At 47.7% G+C, this 22631-nt stretch overlaps 1 protein-coding gene across 1 annotated transcript in view; it reads left to right on the forward strand.

Moving 5' to 3' along the window:
- The window catches only part of LOC147716928 (cell division cycle protein 27 homolog), a 380802-nt gene extending 359591 nt beyond the window's left edge, over positions 1–21211 (forward strand). Inside the window, exon 10 of the mRNA XM_086923797.1 lies at positions 18404–21211. Coding sequence (XP_086779923.1) covers positions 18404–18530 — 127 coding nt within the window. The 3' untranslated portion in view covers positions 18531–21211. The remainder of the gene's footprint in view (positions 1–18403) is intronic.
- The last annotated feature ends 1420 nt before the right edge of the window (positions 21212–22631 follow it).

A 22631-nucleotide genomic window follows, 5' to 3' on the forward strand; every position in this document is an offset into this window, starting at 1 on the left:
CTCCAGATCAAACAGGAAGATTTGGAAAATAGGGGCCGCCGCAACAACCTCCGCATACGGGGTGTGCCACTCGGTGAAGAGGGGACTAATATCATGGCCTATGTGGCTCTACTCTTACAGGAGGTGTGGGGCGAGGAGGACGCCCACCCACCGCGCCTGGATCGCGCACACCGGGTCTTCGGAGCGGGGGGAAAAGCGGGTCTCCTGCCCGACATCGTCACCAGGCTCCACTACTTCACCGAGAAGGAGGCCATCTTGAAGGCGGCTAGAGATAACCCGGACCTGCGATATGAGGGCCACAAGATTCAGATCTACCAGGACCTGGCCCCCACCACACTCCACAGGCGGCGAGTCTTCCGCCCGATCACAGAGAGGCTCCGGACCCTCAACATCTCTTACCAGTGGGGGCACCCCTTTGCACTCATCTTCAAGTGGGAAGGCAAGCGCAGATCCCTCAGATCCTACCGAGAGGCGGCGCAACTGCTGAACATGCCGGAATCACCAGATCATAGCCCGACGCGTCCTTCCCCCTCGGAGAAGGCTCCTCCACGCTCTGAATGGTCCACTGTGCGCAGACGACGGCGTTCCCCCCCGGTGGACGCACTCTCTACATCGCAAACTAAGCAGGACATCATTGCCCACATCCGCTCCCTTGAAGACGGCCGCGAGGAGCGGGCCTCCCAGCCTCCTGCTTCAGGATCTGAGGGTGGGGATCGCCCCTTGACTCCAGATGCCCACTGAATGATGCCACTGCGACTCCAGCTGCCCCGCACACACGCTTGCCTTCTAGACACTTCAGCGTGTCTCCCTGCCCCATGGTGGCCTGTCCCCGATGTTCGTGGTGAGGGCGACACCCTTTGCCTCCCTCAAATCATGGACTCCACCGCGGAACCCCTGCGCCCCACTGGCGCCTACATGGACCGAATGGCCCTACACCCTGACACACCCCCGGACTACTTCTGAGCAGCGGGGTGGACGGGCTCTGAGACAACTTACTTCCACTCTACCTGCCCAGATCTCCACTTCCTCCCCTTGTCCTATAGGAAGTGACATTCCTGGATTCATCCAAACCCTCGGGTAGAGGATGTTCGATACCTGGGACATTGTATGCTGGCCCTGTTGGCCTGTTTTGGTTCGATCTCCTTTTTGTGCCCTTCTTCTTTTTTCTGGCCTTCCCTTTCCTACTTCACCTTTATACTTTCCTCTTCGCGCCTGCGGTGGGGTGGAGGGGTGGGTCCTGCGGGGGCTACCACGCTGGGAGCGAGAAGCGGCTGCCGCTGTATTGTCCATGGGAGGGTCTGCTACACTGGGTTATGCGCGACTTCACTCTCCCTTAGTGCTATGACGGCGAACATCCCTACGCCCTTGAAAGTCCTATCTCTTAACGTCAAAGGGCTCAACTCCCCCAACAAGCGACAACAGGTATGGCGCTACCTCCTACATCACGCCCCCGATATTATCCTCCTTCAGGAGACGCATCTTCTCAGGGGGGACACCAAACGCATGGCCCACCCTAGATACCCTACACAGTTCTGGGCATCCTCTGACACCAAGACAGCGGGGGTGGCAATCCTATGCAGGGCAGGTATTAGGCGGGGATCCGTGAAACCCTTCAAAAGTGCTGACGGGCGATTCCTCCGAGCCACGGTGCAGCTGGGCCGTGCGCAGTTCACGCTTGGATGTGTGTATGCCCCCAACCAGTCGCAGGACAAATACCTCCAGACACTCCTGCGGGAGCAGTTCCCTTCGGGTGATAGTAATGTGATCCTGGGCGGCGACTTCAATCTTGTCTGGGACCCCGAGCTAGATCGGGCGGGAGCCTCCTTTAATGGAGCGGGAGCAATGTCTTCCACTCTTAAAACACAGCTTAGGGACCTGGGACTTGTGGATACGTGGCGCTACCACAACCCGGGGACCCGGGACTACTCCTTCTACTCGCACTCTCATAGGACATACTCCCGAATCGACTATCTCTTCACCTCCCTCGAGGTGGCCCGAGACTCCTTAGCTTCTGCTATCTCCGACATCTCCCTGTCGGACCACGCCCACGTGGAGCTCCTACTGCAGGACCCCCTGTCGCAAGCCGTTCGTGAACGCCGTTGGACGCTCCCCCCGAGGATCCTTCGGGACCCGGACGACGTCGCCAGCATCCGTGACGCCATAGACTCGTATTTCGCCGTTAACGACACCCCCGACCTGCCGTTTCAGACGGTCTGGGACGCTTTCAAGGCCACCATTCGGGGACACATCACCTCCCTGGCGGCGGCACGGAGGAGGGCTGAGTCCAAGATGGAAGCCGACCTGGCTAGCGATATCAAGCTTGCGGAGGCCCGGGACCGGACTTCCCCCTCACGGGCGTCGAAGAGGGCTCTAGCTAACCTGCGGGGGCAACTCCGCACCCTGCGCACCAACAAAGCGGAGCACTCCCTGCTAGCGCTCAAGCAACGGTACTACGAGGGTGGGGACAAGGTTGGCCGACTACTGGCCGGCAGACTGCGGGCACGCACCGCTAGAGCCCACATCGCTAACGTCAAGCAACAGGATGGCACTTGCGCCACCTCCGAGAAGGCCAAGCAGGCCGCCTTTGTTGCTTACTACTCCTCCCTATATGCCGAGGAGCCCACCTCCCCGGAGGCCCGTGAAACCGTCCTCGCAGACTACGGGGGGCCTACCCTGTCCCCGACATGTGCGGCCTCGCTGGAGAGCCCCTTGCAGGAGGAGGAAATAACGGAGGCTGTTAAGGATCTCCCCGTGGGGAAAACCCCGGGGCCGGACGGCCTACCATTGGCCTTCTATCGGCTGTTCATGACCCAACTCCGCCCGCATCTGCTGCGGCTGTACAGCTCCTTTTCCGACACAGTCGGCCCCTCACCTGACATGGGTCTGGCGGAAATAGCCCTGATCCCCAAACCTGGGAAAGACCCGGACCTGTGCGCCTCCTACCGCCCCATCGCCCTCCTTAACACTGACCTTAAGATCTATACCAAGGTTTTGGCCAAACGTCTTGACCCTCACATGCCGGGCCTGGTGAACCCGGACCAGGTGGGATTTATCCGAGACCGCCAGGGAGCTGACAATGTCCGCAGGCTGGCGCACTTGGTGGGAAAAGTGCACCATTGGAAAATACCGGCCTGTCTCCTCTCGCTGGACGCAGAAAAAGCCTTCGACCGGATCGATTGGACCTTCCTCCGGGCGGTCCTCCAGAGACTAGGCCTTGGCCCTATTATGATTTCCAGGTGTATGGCCCCCTACCTAGGACCACATGCCCGGATCCGGGTCAATGGACAGTTGACGTCCCCGCTCTCGGTCCACAGGGGTACGAGACAGGGGTGCCCGCTGTCGCCGCTCTTGTTCGCCCTCGCTGTGGAACCACTGGCGGAGCTGATTAGGCGTACCCCCGATATTCATGGGGTCCCCCATGGAGGGCGCATGAATAAGGTGGCACTCTTCGCCGACGACCTGATCCTTACTCTTACGAACCCTCGGATCTCCTTCCCAGCGGTACACGAAGCCCTCTCCCTGTTTGAACGAGCGTCCGGTCTTAAAATCAACCATGCCAAGTCTTGGGCGCTCAATCTGACTGTCCCCGAAGAGGAGATCTCTTTCCTGCAGGGGGTCACGCCCTATCGCTGGGCGAACAGCCACATTCAATACCTGGGCCTGGATCTCGCGCCCCACCTTGACTCGTGGTCCTCGAGGAATTGGGCCTCTTGCCGCAAGGAAGTCCTGGCTGACCTGCGGAAATGGAAACCCTTGATGGTCTCCTGGCTAGGGCGGCTCAACGCTGTCAAGATGTCCGTCCTTCCCCGCATTCTGTATATTTTCCAGTGCCTTCCCACCCCGATTCCGATCCACTGCATCAGAAGCCTTCAACGCGACCTCACGTCCTTCATATGGGGGGGCAAAAAACCCCGGTTCTCGCAGAAAGTCCTGATGGAACCGAGAGACAGGGGCGGTCTTGCCTGACCGAATCTCCTCCACTACTATTGGGCGTCACACCTCCGGTACGTGATCGAATGGGGTGCACGCGAAAGCGACAAGCACTGGTTCCACATGGACCGATCGGTCACGGGGCGCACCATATGGGACCTGCCTTGGCTGCCGCGAGTGGCGCGCTCCAGAAGTGCATATCTTGCGGTCCCCACGAGGACGGTTCTTGAGGTATGGGACAGGGTGGCAGTGGTCAAGGGTCTCACTACATTCCCCTCCCCGCATACCCCCATTGCGGGCAACCCACACTTCCCACCGGCCGCCCAGACCCGAGCTTTCGAGAGCTGGACGCAAGGCGACTGCAGAGTTGCGGGAGACCTTTTTCTTGGCGGCTCGCCTAAAACATGGCTAGACTGCAGGGAGGAATTTAGGCTCCCCCCCACCGCCCACTTGCAATACACGCAGCTGCGCCACTGGACGTCCGGGGAGGACATGTACCAAGCTGCTACTAGGCCATATACTCCCTTTGAGGAACTGGCACGATCCCTCGGGGGGCTGAAGCGACTCATCTCCCAGATATACAACATCTTGCAACACCCCACCGCCCCACCTGCACACCCCTATCAGAAGCAGTGGCAATCGGCGACGGGTGCTGACATCACGCCCTCTCAATGGACTCGACTTTGGAACGACATCCCCAAAACCTACCGCAGCATCCCGCAAAGGGAAAACGCATACAAAATGCTGACGCAATGGTACTACACCCCCCTACGACTCAGCAAAATGTTCCCCGCCTCCTCGCCGCTGTGCTGGAGGTGTGGCACTGCGACTGGCGACTTTGTACACATCTGGTGGTCCTGCCCTGCCCTAGCTGTCTTTTGGAAAGAGGTCCTCAGTCACATCAAGAAGGTGTTGGGTTTCCCCCTCCCTGAAGAGATTTGCACACTCCTACTGGGCATCCGACCCCCCACCCTTAGGGCCCTCACGCGCAGCGACTGGATCCTCACTCTTCACATGTTAGGTGCTGCCAAACAGCTCATTGCCCTATACTGGAAGCGAACAGAGGCGCCGCCGATAACATCCTGGTTCGTGCGCCTCTGGCAGGTTCTAACTATGGAACTACTCACAGCGCGGATACAATTCAGGGGGGTGCGCTTCAAGGCTGTGTGGGAACCCCTAGTGCGCCTCTTGTGCTCGGTTAGCTATGCCCGCCACATGCCTCCCAGACTCCGAGCCCTGCAGTTATTCGAGGATGCCCTCATTCCTGCCGACCCCAGCAGGTTAGACTTTTGACAGCTAACCCCAGCGCCGCTTTGTGCTTTGCACTCCCTGTATGCGGCCACGGATGCGCCCCTTTACCTCCTCTTCGTCTTCTCACTGCTAACTCCTTTCCTGACTTTCCTTCCTTCCTACTTGCCTCTCTGGCTTCCACCCCTCTTTGGGGCAGTTAGGTCCCTGTTGGGCCTGTTGAAAATGTGACACCATTGCTGTTCCTCAAATACGTGCCTACCCCATACAACGGCGGATTGCCAGCATTATGTCCACCTCCTGCCATGCTCTCCTCTAAGCCACGCGGCCGGCCCCCCCCCCCGGGGGTTGTAGGCAGGGCGCTGTGTTTAACGACTCCATCTCCCCTGTCTAGTTCTCCTTCCTGGCTCTTTTATGCGCGGCCGGCTCCGGAAAAGGGGTTGTAGGCTTACCGCTGTGTTCACAATAAAAACAGATTTGAACAAAAAAAAAAGTTCAAAAGAAAAGCTAATAAATGCTTTAGAACATTCGAATAAGTGAATGATCCTAGTCTGGGCAAATCCTTCTTGCACCAGAAATAAGACAGTTGTGTGTTTTTTCCTTGTTTATTTATAGTTTATACAAAGCATTTGTATCTACTGCACACATTCCTTGAACGGATTGTTACTTACCCAGCAAGCATCTGTTCTTGGCATGTAGTGCTGTAGATTCACATGCACAAACCCTCCTCAAAAATTTGCAGTTCATGCTTTTTATATACTTATATCATACTACTGCATGGACATCTCATTGCTCATATGCATAGCATTCTTACATCCTCACCTACCCACGTCAAAGCATTTTAAAGATGGTGATGACCATGCGCAGTATTACCAAGAGGAGTCGTCACACAGCCTTGTGCCTCGAAGAAAACATCTTAGAACAAAAACAACTTGCAATCATCCGAGCCCAACACGAATTAGCGCTCTTATGCATGACATGTGAATATACAGCACTACATGCCAAGAACAGATGCTTACAGAGTAAATAATATATTCCTTCAACACTGGTATCTTTTATATATTCACATATGACCCTCCCTCCTACCTGTCAAAGGCTCATTCATGATATGCTCTTCTTGCACTTCTACTTTGAAATCTGAGGGGAGCATCTATGGGCAGTAGGAGAGCTTAAGCTTCCACATCATTGGCTGACTTTTGGGTTCTTTCAAATGAGGTGGTTGTTCTACTAAATAGACAACGTTTCAGGCCTTTGTCAAGACATCAGGATCTTGAAGGCACTGACTAATGTCTGTTAATGTTTGTACATGTGTCACTACTAGGGTTGCGGTGTTTATTCCTAGGCGATAATGTTGAGAAGATGTGCATATAAGGGTCCTTGTAACCTCTGTATGTTGTATCTTGGACTAATACCTTTTGGCCTGTTACGCTTGCTATTCGGTACACCCTAAATCAGACTTTTTTCTCTCCGTGTTTTCTAGGGCATCCTGCCAAGGTCATCCGAAGGCTGTTCCTCTCCCCTTCTTTGGCAGGTCAACAGATAACCAGTGATCCCCCAAAGGCTGTCCCCACAAGAAATGCCATAGGAAGAACTCTTATTCCTTTAGGGGACTGTCCCACTCCCAGGGACTTTCAGGGAGTACTCAATGGCTCCTGATGACGCTATAATTCCCAATGTCTACTGAGCCTTTTTCAGATTGAATCCTTTTGACAGGGCAAGCTAGATTTCTTTTGCAGAGGTGTGATAACCTCTTGAGCCACTCCCCGAGATTAGGCCCCATGCCTTGTGGATCTTATACCAACATTACTGAACTCTAATTCTCCCAAAGGCTCTACCTTTGATATCGCTTCAGAGGAATTTTACACACCTTGTAAAGTCTAAAAACTCCTGTACCCATCATTGCCATTATTTGGGTGAGAAAGTCTTTCTCCTGTAGCAGTCTCAAAGTCTCCTGTAATGGCGTGTTTGTGTGGTGAAACTTTGCTTTATAATAATCCCCAGGAATTTTTTTAAGAGGGAAAAGCACCTTTTCTCTTCCAAGGTATCCTCATCAATAGTCACAAGTACCTAATTGTCCCTCTCACGCGCAGGGATCCTGGAACACCTTGAAAATTCATCATGTCCCACACTTGACAGATCAGTTCAGTTTTCTGGCTCCTGGTGACAGGATCCTGGGTCAATGAGCTCTGCTTTTTTGTGTTGCAAAAAAGAGGAAATCTTTACAAAACCTTATTCTGAGTTTCACTTGGTATCCTTATAAACTTACAGTATGTTTTACACCTTTTTCTGACGGTAAAAGAATATTTTTCCTCAGAGAATGCCTTCACATTTTGTGAAGTGACCTTCTTGTGGTTACAAAAAAAAAGCAAAAATAGATTCACGCAGGGTCTATTCATTGTCTCCCTGAGGATCATCATGCACGCACCATCCGAACACTCAAGAAGAACTTTAAAGATAGAGAAAAGATCAAACTACATGGACTTAGAGCAAAGCAGCAAGCAGAGCTGCTGGATCTCCAAGAGGTCATGGGGAACATCATTCTTCCACCAGAACGCCCTCCATCTGCTCCAAGGACCCTACTAGAGGCAGATCCAAGTAGAGGAGTAATCAAGTGTCTGAGAGTATGGCGTTTAAAACAAACTAGTTGGCTACTAGTTTGCAATCATAGAAACAACATTCATAGTCTAAGAACCTTATGTCGAAAATAGGCAAGTTGCCAATTTATTCAAAGTAGACTCCACATTTGCCGTCGGGACAACATTCCACGTCAAAAGATCCCAATTGGAATCAAAAGCACCCATTGTCTAAGTGGAAAGCATCCACTGTGGACCCTTAAAGCATTCACTGCCAACTTCAATACCTCCTCAGTCTACGTCGAAGCATCCACCGTCTTCTTGGAATCAACCGCAATCAACATCAACACCATTTTTAAGATCTCAATCCCAGTCATTACACATCATGTAGATGGCTTCAAAGTTTGCATAAGACCAAATCAGGCACACCTGGTTCTGTGTACCCATGTACCTGCTCACCATCTAGGAATACTCCTGAGATGGTACATTTCATTTCCAAACATTTTCTACGGATCCCATGTCATGTCCTAGATAACCAATCAGCTTTATCTCCAACTCCTCCATGAAGGCGACAAGCAGATGAGTCCACCTCTAAGAAAATCCAGCTCTCTTAGGAGGCGACATTATACACGCTCTACATCTAGAACCAGGTCTAAGGGAACTTCTAGAACAAGGTCGTCTTCTTCTCTTCCAGAAGGTCTAGCAGAAGATCTACAAGGCGATCTCTATCTCGATATAGGGGACATATACTCTATTCTGGACGACTACTTCAATTTCATGTATTAGAGATGAGTCCCTAGCAAGAGTCTCACTTGTAGATGATCGTAGTACCATTACTTACGTACTAGTAATAGGTGCTGCAAAATCGAATATTGCAATGCCCACCACTACGACCTCAACATCTGTTCTATTCAAAACTTTAGATCACAATGCCTCTTCCAGGCCCTCACTTCTGTTGATCCCAGGTCTAGTAGATCTGGCTGTGCTATTGTTTGTCTCCCCTTGTTCCCCCTTCACTGTAACATATGTGCATAATCCTTTATAATTAATTGTCACCTAAAATAGTACCTGTTGTGACATTATTATATAGTATATACTATCCACCCAGGTCTCAACTGGGTTTATGGGTATCCTCCTGTAGTTTAACACGTTTCTTACACCTGCATCAATACGATTTGCTCGCTCTTGGCTCTAGAAAAAATACAAGCCACCAGAAATAATTTTACTTCAGGTTCTGTTCAGGCTGCGGCGAGGAAAGTGCAGTTAGTAGATCTTTCATCTTCTCTACCACCAGCCAAAGATAGCAAGGGAATAAATGATATGGGTAGCATCTGCATCCATCATGAAAGCAACTAGTGCTATAGTTCTTTTGACTAGATACAATCCACCTCTCTGGGGTTATCTCCAAAAGTATTGTGACAAACTATCCAAAGAGCATGGATTTTCAGGAAATCCTCTATTCTAACCAAGCCACTGGAGCAGCAGCAGATACTTCGGTTTTAGCACACACATATATTGTTGTGATATCTGTACTAGACGCAGCTCATGGATTAGGCTGACTGGTCTATAGCCAGATGTGCAGAAAATCTAAATCTATCCTTTGCAGGCACTACACTGTTTGGTTTGCATGCAGATGACACAATATCTTGTAAGAAAACAAGGATGAAGACTCTAAATGTGGTTGGCTTGGAAAAAAGAAAAGAATTCAGGAGAAGGTAGACACCTTGAGAAAGATGCGCAACTTCCCTCAGAGTGGTTAAATCCCTGATTGGTTACATCAACAACAGCAAGAAACTTCAACAATCCTGTCATCAAAGATCATCACAGATCATCCAGAGGTAAAGGACGCCAACAATGGTAGCTACCTACACTTGCAGGAAAATCTTGTGCCAAACAATTATTTCTTTCTTCCACCTTCTACATAACCACTCTGGTAGGAGGAAGCATAACCAATTATTTGTAGGTCTGACTGCAATTTCAATATTTACAACTGAGCAGTCAGCATCTTCTCTGTTCTCTCAAAAAAACAAGAAACAGTTAATAAAAGGGCCTGTAGATTATTTTTATCGTTTCGACATCCACCTCTTTTACAGGAACTTAATACTGTCCTCAGTCAGTTGATTCTGTCTACTTTTGTACCAATACATAAGGCACATTTAAGATGTGTCTCATGGAGACAGCACTTCTATCTTTAACATTTGCGATTAGAGTGGAAGAGATGCAAGCATTTACCATCAACAAACATTTCCTTAGAATTGCAAAGGACAAAGTAATCTTGAGAACCATCTCAAGTTTATACCCAAGGTTCCAAATGACTTTAATTTGAATTAACCTATCATTCTAAGATATTTCTTCCAAAATCCATCTATGTTAGCAGAAAGATGTTTACAATCATGGATGTGAGAAGATGCCTCAGGTTCTACACAGAAAATAACAAAGGGCATGCATGCTTTTATGTGTCTTTTGGACAACGAAGACAAGGTTGTTCCCTTTCTAAGCAAGGGATGGCTCGTTGGCTCTCTGCCAACTTCATGGAAGAATGAGGCCACATTCCACCAGGAGCAAAGCATCAACTGTGGCACACTGTGGTGTGGTGTTCTTGAAAGACATCGGCAGTTCAAATGCTTTTAAGAGCTGGCAATCGTTCATACAGCACTCCTGCATGGATGTGGACCAGACGCAGACGAAGCACTGGGACAGGCAGTTCTGAAAAAACGGTTACGATAAAAGTGAGCCTGCTTCCCACTTGGTTTATACTTAATAATGATTGCTGCTGGTTGAAATGAGAAGCACAAACTGTTGACTGTCTTACAAATCTATACTCCTGTCATAGTATTTTCACTAAACACAGTGCTAGAATCTCCAGGTTATAATACTTCTTAAATGTATTGTGAATTGAGCATGTATCAATAAAGAGTTTAAAAAAAAGTTTATTGCTTACAAGCATGTGAGTATATAAAAGATTGAATGTTGGAGATGTAATCAGTTATCTGTAACTCTTGTTCTCCAACATTGATTTCTTTTATATATCGGATGGTCAGAGGTTCATCTAATATTATTCTCACTTGTGCTTTGAAATCTGATCTATGGTGGCTTCTACGGGAGTAGGAGGGCCTAAGCTTCTGCTCATTTGTTGAATTGTGGGCCCTTTCAAATGAGGTGGATGTGCTACTAAATGTACAGTGTTTCAAGCCTATGACCATTTTACACTGTATGCTGTATATTTTACACACTATACTGTTTAATGTAACAGGGATTTCCAGCCTGACGATGGGGAATGGTTCAAGCATGTGAATATATAAAAGATAACCATGTGTGAGAACTGGAGTTTACAGTTGGTAATTACTTTTCTGTAAATATCGCATACCTTGCTGATTTAATTAATTTCATTGCTGACATAATATTTAAAGGAAGACTTGTAATTCTCAGCACCTACAATATGTGGCTGCTCTTTTTTTCTGTATAGACCAATTAATTTTAAAAAGGACGTCAAACATTTTAGAGAAAAAATATCACAATTGGAAAGAAGATGTGTGGTTTGTCTGCTCCTTGTTTATTTTTGGAGTTTTGTATAGCGCGAACAAGACCCAACATACCTTAACAAAGCGCTTCACAGTAAAGAGTAAAACAAATTCAAGACTATTTAGTAGGGTCCTAGACAGAATGAGATCAGTCATTATGAAGAACGGATAGGTACAATGAAAACATGCTAAGAAGACATGGTACTTCAGTTCGGTGCATTAAGGCAAGTTTAAGTACAAACAAATTTTCTTTGTCAAGTCAGTCTAAACAAGGAATCATAGAGATCAGTTTAGAATAGCGTGGTAGGTAAGATGTAAGCAGAGATTTAAACGATAGTAGAACTTCCTCAGGAAACATGGTGATTGAAGAATTGGGGAGAGTCCCTCAAGAGAAGGGCAAGTCAAAAGTGTATCAGGTGAAGTTTAATGAGTTAAGGTGGGTGGGGAATGCTAAGGATTTAAGGGAGAAATTTGCTCATCAGAAAGGTTTTAGCTTCTGTTTTGGATGTTGTTCTTGAAGAGATTCTTCTGATGCTCAAGGGAGAGAGTTCCACATTCTTGGTGCAGCTCCGGAGAATGCTCTATCAAATGTTTTTTTCTTGCTGAAGCAAGGAGGTTTTAGGAGCAGATTGTCAGTGCTCCTAGTGAGTGTTTCCACCCAATAGCGTACGTTTCTGAGCTAGGTATTTGAGGGTTTTGTAATGTAAGGCTTTATGAGTGATGCAGGCCATCTTTTGCTGTATTCCCAGTTGAGTGCTTTCAGGTGTGGTGAGATGTGGTCACATTTTCTACAAACCTGTTAAGAGTCTTGTAGTTTCGTGGAGGCAAGCTTTTAAAGGGGCTGTGGAGATCTTGGGAATACCCGATAATGTTGAACAATGGTATTCCAGCCTCGAGATGACTAACGCTTGAACTACAGTTTTGAGGTCCGGGGTCTAGAGGAATAGTTTAATTTTTCTAGATAGCTGAGGTGATTGATACATAAATAATGAAAATGTTGGTTTAGTAGTGTAGTTGCAATTGTTTTTCTGGAATTTTTTTTAAATATTCTTGCTTAGGTGGTGCTTGCTGAGTAAAACACTTTAAAACAATTGTAAATTCAGGTTCGAGGCATATGAGCTGCAGATAGTACACTGCATTAGATCGCCACCTGGTGTTGGGCTCAGATGATTGCAGGTTGTTGTCTTCTTGTAAGAAGTCTTTGCTAGACCCGATAGGTGACTCCTGCCTTGGACAATACTGCGCATGGGCATCGGCTCCATCCTCGGATTGTTTTTTTCTGCCACTGGGTTCGGATGAAAGTTTCTCCGCTCAGAAACATTTTTTCTGCAACTTCGACGCACAGAACTTCATAAAACAATTTCTACCTGACATCGACGGTGACACCTTTCGACACCAAAGTTTCCATTCCGGTCATCCAAGTGGGCCTCTGGGCCTATCGACGCCGTGTAGTCTACACCATATGGAAAGGACTCAGTTACGAAAATGCCCGAAATGTCAAGCAGAGTTTCCACATAGCGACCACCACGAGGTCTGTAACCTCTGTCTGTCGCCGGACCACAACGATTCGACCTGCACAACCCGTGCTTCCTTCCGCTCGAAGAAAACCATCTGAGACCGGAGGGCCCGTCGACACGAGATGAGATCAGCCCCAGCACCTGAAGACATCTTCGACGACGAGGCTCCACTCGTTCCCGAAGAAGTCTCACCGGATCTCCAGATCGTCTCCGAGGCAGATGACTCCGACTCCATTCCATCGGGTCAGCGCATGAGTACTACTGCCCCTGCACCACACACGCCCAAGCAGAAGAGAAAGGTCAGCACTCCTCCCGCTGGGCCCCTTCGAGACCGATCATCTACTTCGAAAGTCCCGCCTTCCGGCTCGACTCCGAAGAAATCTTCCACGCCTTCCGGTGCCTCGACACCGACCAAGAGCCTTCCCTCGGCTCCTAAACAATGTCCTCCACCTTCTGGTGCCTCGTCACCGAACAAGACTCCGTCGACACCGAAGCCAAAACACCCTTCGGCTCCGACACCGAAAGAAGTGCCGACACCGAAATCGAAACATGTTTCGGCCCCAAAACCTAATCCAAAAGATGCACCGGTTCCGAAGCCGCACACGGTGCCGAAAACCACACAGCCTGATTCTGAGGCCTCCGAGCCCCCGAACATGCCTTCCAAGACAAAATCGACGCCTTTGGTGCTGAAACCTTAGCCACAGGACCCTCTAATACCTCCTAAGGCTAAAAACACTTGACAACCTACGCCGGCACCGAAAAAATCAGCGACTAAGAAGGTTGCGCCTCAAGAGGACCTTTTTCGACCAGATCCTCAACCGAAAAAGATCTTCATCGACCCGAAAACCGGTCATGTTGGTGCCACACCACTCAAGAAGAGACCTGCAGCTACACCACCTACACCTGTGGTTCCTGCCAATAAGGACTGTGCAACCTCTTCTCTTCACTTTTCCTTTCCTGTCTCTCCTCCTCCCGCTCCTCCCTATGTTTCACCTGAAAACTCTCCTATACAATCTCCATTATCACATTCACCACAGAATGATGAATATGATTTAGGTGGAGGGAGCGGGGAAGGAGACACTACATACCCTGGAGGTGAGGGTACATGGACTTTTCCATACACAAAACCTGCGCCTTGGTGGGGTTTTCCATACCCTGCAAATGACCCTGATGTTCCTGAGGCACCCTCATACCCATCTAAACCTTCTCCTCCTGAGGATACTATTGGGTTTGGCCAGCTGATCAACAGAGCTGCTACATACCATGGTGTCCCCATGCATTCTGAGGCAATTGAGGAAGATTTTCTCTTAGATACTTTTGAGCAGATTCAGAGATCCGCTCAAATTCTTCCCATGATTAAAGGGGCGGTTAAGCATGCTACTGAGGTCTTTAAAGATCCTGTGCGTACCAGAATTTTAAACCCCAGAATTGAAAAGAAATATATACCTGCACCCTCAGACCCAGTCTATATTAAAGGACACCTACCACTAGACTCATTAGTGGTTTCCAACGCACATAAATGGGCCAATCTCAGACTTCTGGTGAAGCACCCCCGCCTGACAAAGAACCCAAGATTATTGATGCGTCAGGCAAGAGAATAGCTGCGCATGCTTCCAATATATGGCGCATAGCTAATACGCAAGCCCTCCTCTCTCGTTATGATAAGGCTCATTACGACCAATTGGAGAAATTGCTTGAACACCTCCCAGATCAGTACAAAGATCAAGCTACTGACCTCATACAGTAAGGCAAATTAATATCTAACGCTTCCATCAAATGCGCACTAAATGCTGCAGACACAGCATCTAGAGCTATTAATACCAGTGTCGTTATTAGGAGACATGCGTGACTACGTATTTCGGGATTCAAATAGGAAGTACATACCACCATTTTGAACTAGCCTTTTAACCAAGACCAGTTATTTGGTCCGGAGGTAGACACTACCCTCGAAAAAATAAAAAAAGACAGACACTGCCAAGTCTATGGGGGCCTTACAGTCTACCCCAGCTCGAGGCTCCTTTCGTCGCTCCTTTTACAGAGGCGGCTCCAAACAAAGTGGAACAGACACTAACACGTCTTTCAAGACACAAACCCCCTCTACGAAGAGTTACTATAGAGGAGGATACAGAGGCAATAATACCAAGGGCAGAGGTAGAGGTAATGACAACACTCAAGCCTCTTCAGCCCCTAAGCAATGACTTCCCTACGCTTCCCCCGCAGCATTCCACTCCTGTAGTGGGCAGACTAACTCAGTTCCTGCCTGTCTGGAACTCCATTACAACAGACAAGTGGGTAAGACAGATTATCCAACATGGCTACTGCCTAGAACTTACAGCTACCCCTCCACACATCCCTCCCAGACAACGTCCAATGTCTACCGATCATCCAGCAGGAGGTTTTATCCCTTCTGCAGAAGGGTGCGATTCAGATAGTTCCTTTACAGGAACAAGGGACGGGGGTTTACTCGTTGTACTTTCTAATTAACATAAGACACAGGACCTTGAGACCGATTCTAGACCTCAGGCCCTTCAACCATTACATACAATAAGATCATTTTCATATGATCACTCTCCAACAAGTGCTTCCACTGCTGCAACAGGGAGACTTCCTTGCTACGCTAGATCTGAAAGGCTCCTACTTTCACATCCCTATACATCCTGCTCACAGGAAATACCGAAAGTTTGTACTGGAAGGACAACACTATCAGTTCACGATTCTTCCATTTGGAGTGACAACGGCACCAAGAGTATTCACGAAGTGCCTAGCAGTCGTAGCAGCACATCTGCGAAGACAACAGATCCATGTCTTCCCTTATCTAGACAATTGGCTCATAAAAGCCAAATCGACCAGTCAGTGCGTTGCACACACATTAGACGATCCAAATGTTGCACAACCTACAATGTACAATAAACTACACCAAGTCGCACCTAGAGCCTTCGCACGTACACCAGTATCTAGGGGCTACAATAGACATGTCTACAGCTCTAGCTTATCCCAGTCCAGCCAGTATACAGAGCGTTCAAAACTTAGTTGCTATTTTTCAACACCAACAATCTCTCCCAGCCAGAGTGTTCATGAAACTCATAGGCATGATGGCATCTTGCATCTTCATAGTTCCACACGCAAGATTGCAAATGCGTCCGTTACAGGAGTGTCTAGCACGACTGTGGAACCAAGCTCACGGTCAATTAACAGACCTGGTGTTGGTGGACAGCCGCACACATCGCTCTCTGCAGTGGTGGAACACCAAAAACCTGTCAAAGGGGCGGCCGTTCCTAGAGCCAGTTCCACAAGTAGTGCTCACAACAGACGCATCCCTCACAGGATTGGGAGCCCATGTCCAACAACATACCACTCGGGGTCAATGGACCGCTCAACAGCGGCTACTCCATATCAACCATCTCGAGCTGCTAGCAATATTCCTAGCACTCAAGTCCTTCCAACTTCACGTGCAAGGCAAGGCTGTCCTCATCCGGATGGAGAATATGACAGCCATGTACTACTTTCAAAAACAGGGGGGGACACACTCTCTGCAACTGTCCCAGCTTGCACAAGACATTTGGAGATGGGCATTCCTCAAAGCATACATCTGTTAGCAGAACACCTTCCAGGAGTTCACAATCAGTTAGCAGATCTGTTGAGTCGACAGTCACAACAGATTCATGAATGGGAATTGCATCCACAAGTTCTTCAGCCATTCTTCCAACAGTGGGGTCATCCACACATAGACCTGTTTGCCACCCACGAAAATACAAAATGCCCAGCCTTCGCCGCCAGGTTTCCACACCCACTGTCCGAAAACAATGCAATATGGATGAACTGGTCAGGCAGATTTGCGTACGCTTTTCGGCCTCTCCCACTAATTCCATTAGTGGTGCGCAAGCTCAGACAACAGTCTCTCAAACTAATCCTTGTAGCTCCCACGTGGGCACGCCAACCGTGGTTCACCGCACTGTTGGAACTTTCTCTAGTTCCACACCAAAAGCTGCGGCTCACTCCATCTCTGTTAACACAGAACCATGGCGAAATCAGGCACCCAGACCCGCACCAACTGAATCTAGCGATCTGGCTCTTGAAGTCCTAGAGTTTGGTTACTTAAACCTACCACCAGACTGAATGGCCATTATTAAAGAAGCCAGGAAACCCACTACCAAAGCGTGTTACGCTGCTAAATGGAAGAGATTCGCAATTTATTGCACAAATAATCAAATTGACCTCCTGGATGCAGATTCTCATTTCTTACCTTCTACATCTACAAAGATATAATTTGGCATATTCTTCCATACGCCTGCATCTTGCAGCAATTGCAGCTTATTTACAGAACAGACAATATCTGTCTCTCTTCAGAGTTCCCGCGATTAAAGCTTTCATGGAAGGCTTAAAAGGATAATCCCACCCAGGTTGCCTCCTCCTCCTGTGTGGAACCTAAATCTTGTCCTTACCAGACTTATGAGACCCCCTTTGGAGCCCCTACATAGATGCGAGCTGCAATTTTTAACATGGAAAACTACTTTCCTTGTTGCTATCACCTCTCTCAGAAGAGTAAGTGAAATACAAGCTTTCACTATACAAGAACCATTTTTTTCAAATACATCCCAACAAAGTGGTTCTTAGGCCTAATCCAACATTTCTCCCAAAAGTCGTCACTCCTTTTCACCTCAATCAGTCTGTCGAGCTACCTGTGTTTTTCCAAAACCCAGACTCAGTAGCAGAAAGGGCTTTACACACCCTAGATGTTAAAAGAGCTCTACTCTACTATACCGACAGGAGTAAATCATTTCGAAAAACTAAACAACTGTTTGTCGCTTTCTCTCCTCCGCACAAAGGCAACCCCATCTCCAAAGGCGGGATTACACAGTGGATTGTAAAGTGTATACAAATATGCTATATAAAAGCTAAACGTACACTAACAGTTCCTCCTAGAGCGCACTCCACTCGCAAAATCGGAGCCTCTATGGCTTTCTTAGGAAATGTACCACTAGAGGACATATGCAAGGCAGCAACCTGGTCTACACCACACACCTTCACTAAACTCTATTGTGTTAATGAGCAAGCTGCAGTAGGCCAAGCTGTCCTTGGAACTCTCTTTCATATTAATGCAACGGATACAGGTGACCACCGCTAGAGGGGATACTGCTGCACAATCGATGCACAGTGTACTATCTGCAGCTCATATGCCTCGAACGGAAAATGCTACTTACCAGTATGCATCTGTTCTTGGCATGTAGAGCTGCAGAGTAGTACACGCCCTCCCGCCTCCCCGGGACTTGTATCCGTTCCAGTTCTCATCTTACTTAGATGCATACACATGGACATCCTTCTTTTCTTTACTTCTACTGACTCCATCATTTCCCATCATGGCGAAAAACAATCTGAGGATGGAGCCGATGCCCATGCGCAGTATTGTCCAAGGGAGGAGTCACCTATCGGGACTAGCAAAGACTTTTTCCAAGAAGACAACAACCTGCAATCATCCGAGCCCAACACCAGGTGGCGATCTAAAGCACAGTGTACTACTCTGCAGTTCTACATGCCAAGAACAGATGCATACTGGTAAGTAGCATTTTCCTTGCAGAATATGTAATTTTAATTTTAATGATTGTTATTCTTACAGTACCACACCTCAGGTATTGAGCCCTACTATTGCTGCTCCAACTAATGCACTGCCTCGAAGAAGTTCACGTTTGTTTACAAGTGATAGTTCTACAACAAAGGTAATGTACTGTGTGTACCTGTTTTAAAGTTATGTCTTTTGAGTCCAGCATGTTACTTTAAAATGTACTAGACTATAGTCCTATCAGACCAACTCTGATATGATAGCCACTGAAAGCATAACCCACAAATGCCCACCAGTGTGCAACTTTGTTTAGGTATATCTTTGTCCTTGCTTTTCTACCTTTTACAATTTTTTTTTACCTGACAATTGTTTCCGAGTAGCTCTTTAACAGCTGATTCCTCAGCTTGCGAATAATCCTCAGGTTTCAGACTGGTTTCAAACGTTTATAGTTTTATTCCTGTGCACAGGTAAGTGTTGTCATGTGGCTCCGGACCAATGTTGTTCCACTCCGGAACTGACAAGCGGAACTGCATTTAAGTGCCACCGATTTGCGCTGACATCAGTACCTTTCTTTCTGTGCCTTCAGACTTGGATCCGAAAATTTACCCGGGTATGTGACCACGCTTTTGTTCAAGTTTTTCCATTGTGCAAGCGAAATATTCCCCACTGAAACTAGTGTTCAAGCTGTGAAGGGCATGTCTCAAACAAATGATTGTGACAGTCCCTCCCAAAGTTTCTTTGGGGTTGGACCACGACTCTTAAGGTTTGTGACGACTACACCCAGAGGAACTCAAAGGTCATACTGGAACACAAAGCCAAGCACTAGAATACACTGCTCCCTGACCAGTTGAATTGGATAGGTTATCCCTGTTTCCACTTCCAAAGTCATTCCAATGGGTTCAATGCGAATGGAAGCCTCGAATGGCAAGCATCTGAAGTCTTTCAACGTGGAATGGTTTTTCAATGTTGAGCGGAGTCTCTCCAGCATACCTAATGACAGCTAGTATGTAAGCGGATTTCCCATCTTCAACGTAGGAACGTCTCTCCTTCTGGCGTCTCCTTTGTTTGGATCTGACGCTGTTGGAGTATGTGGAGCGGGAATTGGTTGCTTTGGTGGGAGACTGACCTTTCCCATGGCCTCTTGAAAATCCAGCAGTTTCTCTATGCTGGAGTCCTTGCAGCCTGATTTTCTCCTTGTCCTTCAGAACTGTTCTAGAAAACCTCTGCTAATGGCTGCAAAATTCTGTAAGTTGATCTTTTAGCATACAAAGGATACATATCTTGTGGGGGTCTGTCTGTACCTCTTGTTTCGACAAGACCACTTCACAAATAGTAAAGCATTCTTGACTGGAAAATAAAATAGTTCTCTATTGGATAAGGATTTGAATGTACTCTTAATTGTCAAAAGATGTTAAGGGAGACACGTTTTTAGTAAGATTTTCATTGGGTGATTTTTAGGCCCTCAGATCCAGAATAATTAACTGATCTAACTGTCACATGTGGAAGATTCTATGATACGGGGTCTCCTGTGAGACCAGTTTTTCCTTCTCCTATGCTCTACATTGCATAGTATTATCTAACATTGTTCCATGTAGATCTTCCATGGCCTCTTATTCTATGAGTGACTAATTTGATGTAATTAGCTTCTTTTAAAACAGTTAAGTGAAATGTACCCATTTTGGCTCATTTTTATAGGTTGTAAACGTATGTTATATATTATTGTGTAAAATCAGATATTCATATATGTATGTTTAAAAAGTGCTTCAGCATCCCTGCATGTTAGAGCCTGTCTGCAGCAAGGCGGCAATATGAAAATAAACATTTTGTAGGGCCACAATCCAAGTCTTCAGAGTCTAGGGCAGACAGACTCTGCTGCACGTACCTCAATGATCACAAATGGCAGTTACACCAAGAGGTGGCACAGGCTGTGTTCAGCAATGGGGCAAACTGTCTCAATCTTTTTGACACCACTGAGAATACACTATCAGCATTTCGCCATGCTGAATTTTCCAAAGCAGCTCTCGCTCAGTTTCCTTCTGTATGGAGAGGAGCTCAGGATTCCTGTATGCCTTCATACCATTACCTCTCCTGCCCAGAGTTTTGAAGTAGATCAGGAACAACCGGTCCCATGCCATCCTGGTGGCTTTGGATTGGTCCAGGAGTGTGGGGGTATTTGAAACTCCTGGCATGAGCATTTTTCCTCCAATCAAGCTGTCACTTCAGGAAGATCTTCTGTTGCAGCAGCAGGGCAGGGTGTTTAACCCGAGCCTGAATACTTTGCATCTCCATTCTTTGGGATTTAATCGGCGACAGTTGGCAGGTTGAGTGAGTTTGTAATCTTTGTTGCAAGGCGTCCTACTACAAAATCAGTCAATGCCAGCTGTTGGGACAAATTTGTGAATTGGTGCGGCACACGACAAATAGACCATTTACGAGCAAAGTTGTTTGACATTCTGCTGTTGGTTCTGTTCCTAGCAAGGACTTGCTTTAGGTAGTATTAAGGGCTATTGATCAGCTTTTTTGACATAGTGGATCAGCCTTCAATAATCAAATTGCATGTTGTGATGAGGTTTTTGAAAGGGTTACAGCATTTATTTCCACTAAAAACACTGTGATTCCACAGTGGGACTTCAACTTAGTCCTCACTGTAGGAAAGTTGTAGGAGGCTGGCTTAGTATCCCCTAAGCAAGCCTCCCTGCACTAAACCAGACCACGCTCATGGTGATTTTAGTGGTCTTAGACAACCGTAGAAAGCTCTCTAAGTGGTAGCTGTGAAGAGCAGCCTTCAGGCTTAATCCAAAAGAAGTGTCAAGCATCTTGTTTTACCAGAACTAATCCTATAGTGTAGGTTAAGTTAAAAAAAAACAGTGTAGTTATTAAAATAGTTCTTTATTATAAACACTCACTAACACAATGATATAGCTCCTACCCAGAGATATGAACACAATACACATAGTATTTCAATAGTAGAACAGATAAGTAGCACAAATACACAGTGGTCTCCAGGGGGAGACCAAACCATATACTAAAAGTGGAATGCGAGCTGCAACCAAAGTTGAGACTGGACCCAGAAGACTAAGAAGAGCTGGGGACCCATGGTAAGTACCCAGGAGCCCCACGGAGGCCTTGTGCAGAATGGAAACATGAACATGTACTCAATACAAGTCAATGGAGAATTTGTGGTTGTAGTTTTCAAGAAGTACCCTTCCCAGTGGACCCTGAAGAAACCCCGTGGAAGGTTGGAGTCTCAACCCACCCATGGATACCCCAGTAACCAGTATACCTACACCAGAGAAGCTGGGTGCATTGGTGCGGTGACGTCGTAAACTGCCATAGACCACAATGTAGGACTTTAGTGAAGATACCGCTGGCGAAGAAGATGAAAGAGTCCGGTGGAATCCAAGGATGGAATAGGGACTCACTAAGTGCAGCAGAGTCCGAGCAGCCCCGCACAATCAGAGGAGCCCACTGGAGCCAAAGAAGACCCTCAAGAGGACCCACAGGCCGAAGGCATGGGAGTCGCAAGAGGACCTTGAGCAGCTTACCAAGAATGCTGATACACGATGCAGAGGATTCAGTTAGGACAAAGATCTTGCTAGCAAGAGATGCTGGAGCTCCTTGGAGCTCGAAGATCTCTGGAGAAGTCACCAAGCCTTGACAACTGCAAGTTGACTAGGTGCACAGGGCTACTTCCCCAGCGTTTCCGACAAGGGATAACTGGGTTCAAACCGGCTGAGAAGACCGTGCAGGCCTCAAGGGAGTTGCAGAACCTCCACTTGTGTAGCTGAACCTTTCAGAGTGCGTGGGAGCTCATGAGCAGCAAACCAGTCAGCTTCGTTGCGGTGCCTGCAGATGCAGAGGAGGTACTCCTTCACTCCCAGGGAGATTCCTTTGGGTGTCTTTGATGCACACAGCCTTTAGAAGAACCTGGATGGAGCACAGACGATGCAGAAGACTGGCAGGATGATGAGACCAGGATGTTACTGCCCGTGTCCTGCTCAGGCTCCCTAGAACCTGCTCCACGTCTGGCGCCGTGCGGCATTTCCACTGACTTACCTGTTCCTAAGAGGATTCAATTCAAGGCACTCTGCCTTACTTTTAAAATCCTAAAACTTGTCCCCTGAGATTTTATCTAATCTACTGGTCCCTTATGTCCCCACACGCCAGTTACGCTCTGCTGAGCAATATTTGGCTTCAGTCCCCCGGGTGAAACGTCTCGGAGCGGGGGGGCCGGTCTTTCTGCTATCTGGCCGCTAAGCTGTGGAACTCTCTTCCTGTTCAGACC

Source organism: Lissotriton vulgaris, chromosome 5 (genome assembly GCF_964263255.1).
Source record: "Lissotriton vulgaris chromosome 5, aLisVul1.2, whole genome shotgun sequence".
NCBI lineage: Eukaryota > Metazoa > Chordata > Amphibia > Caudata > Salamandridae > Lissotriton > Lissotriton vulgaris.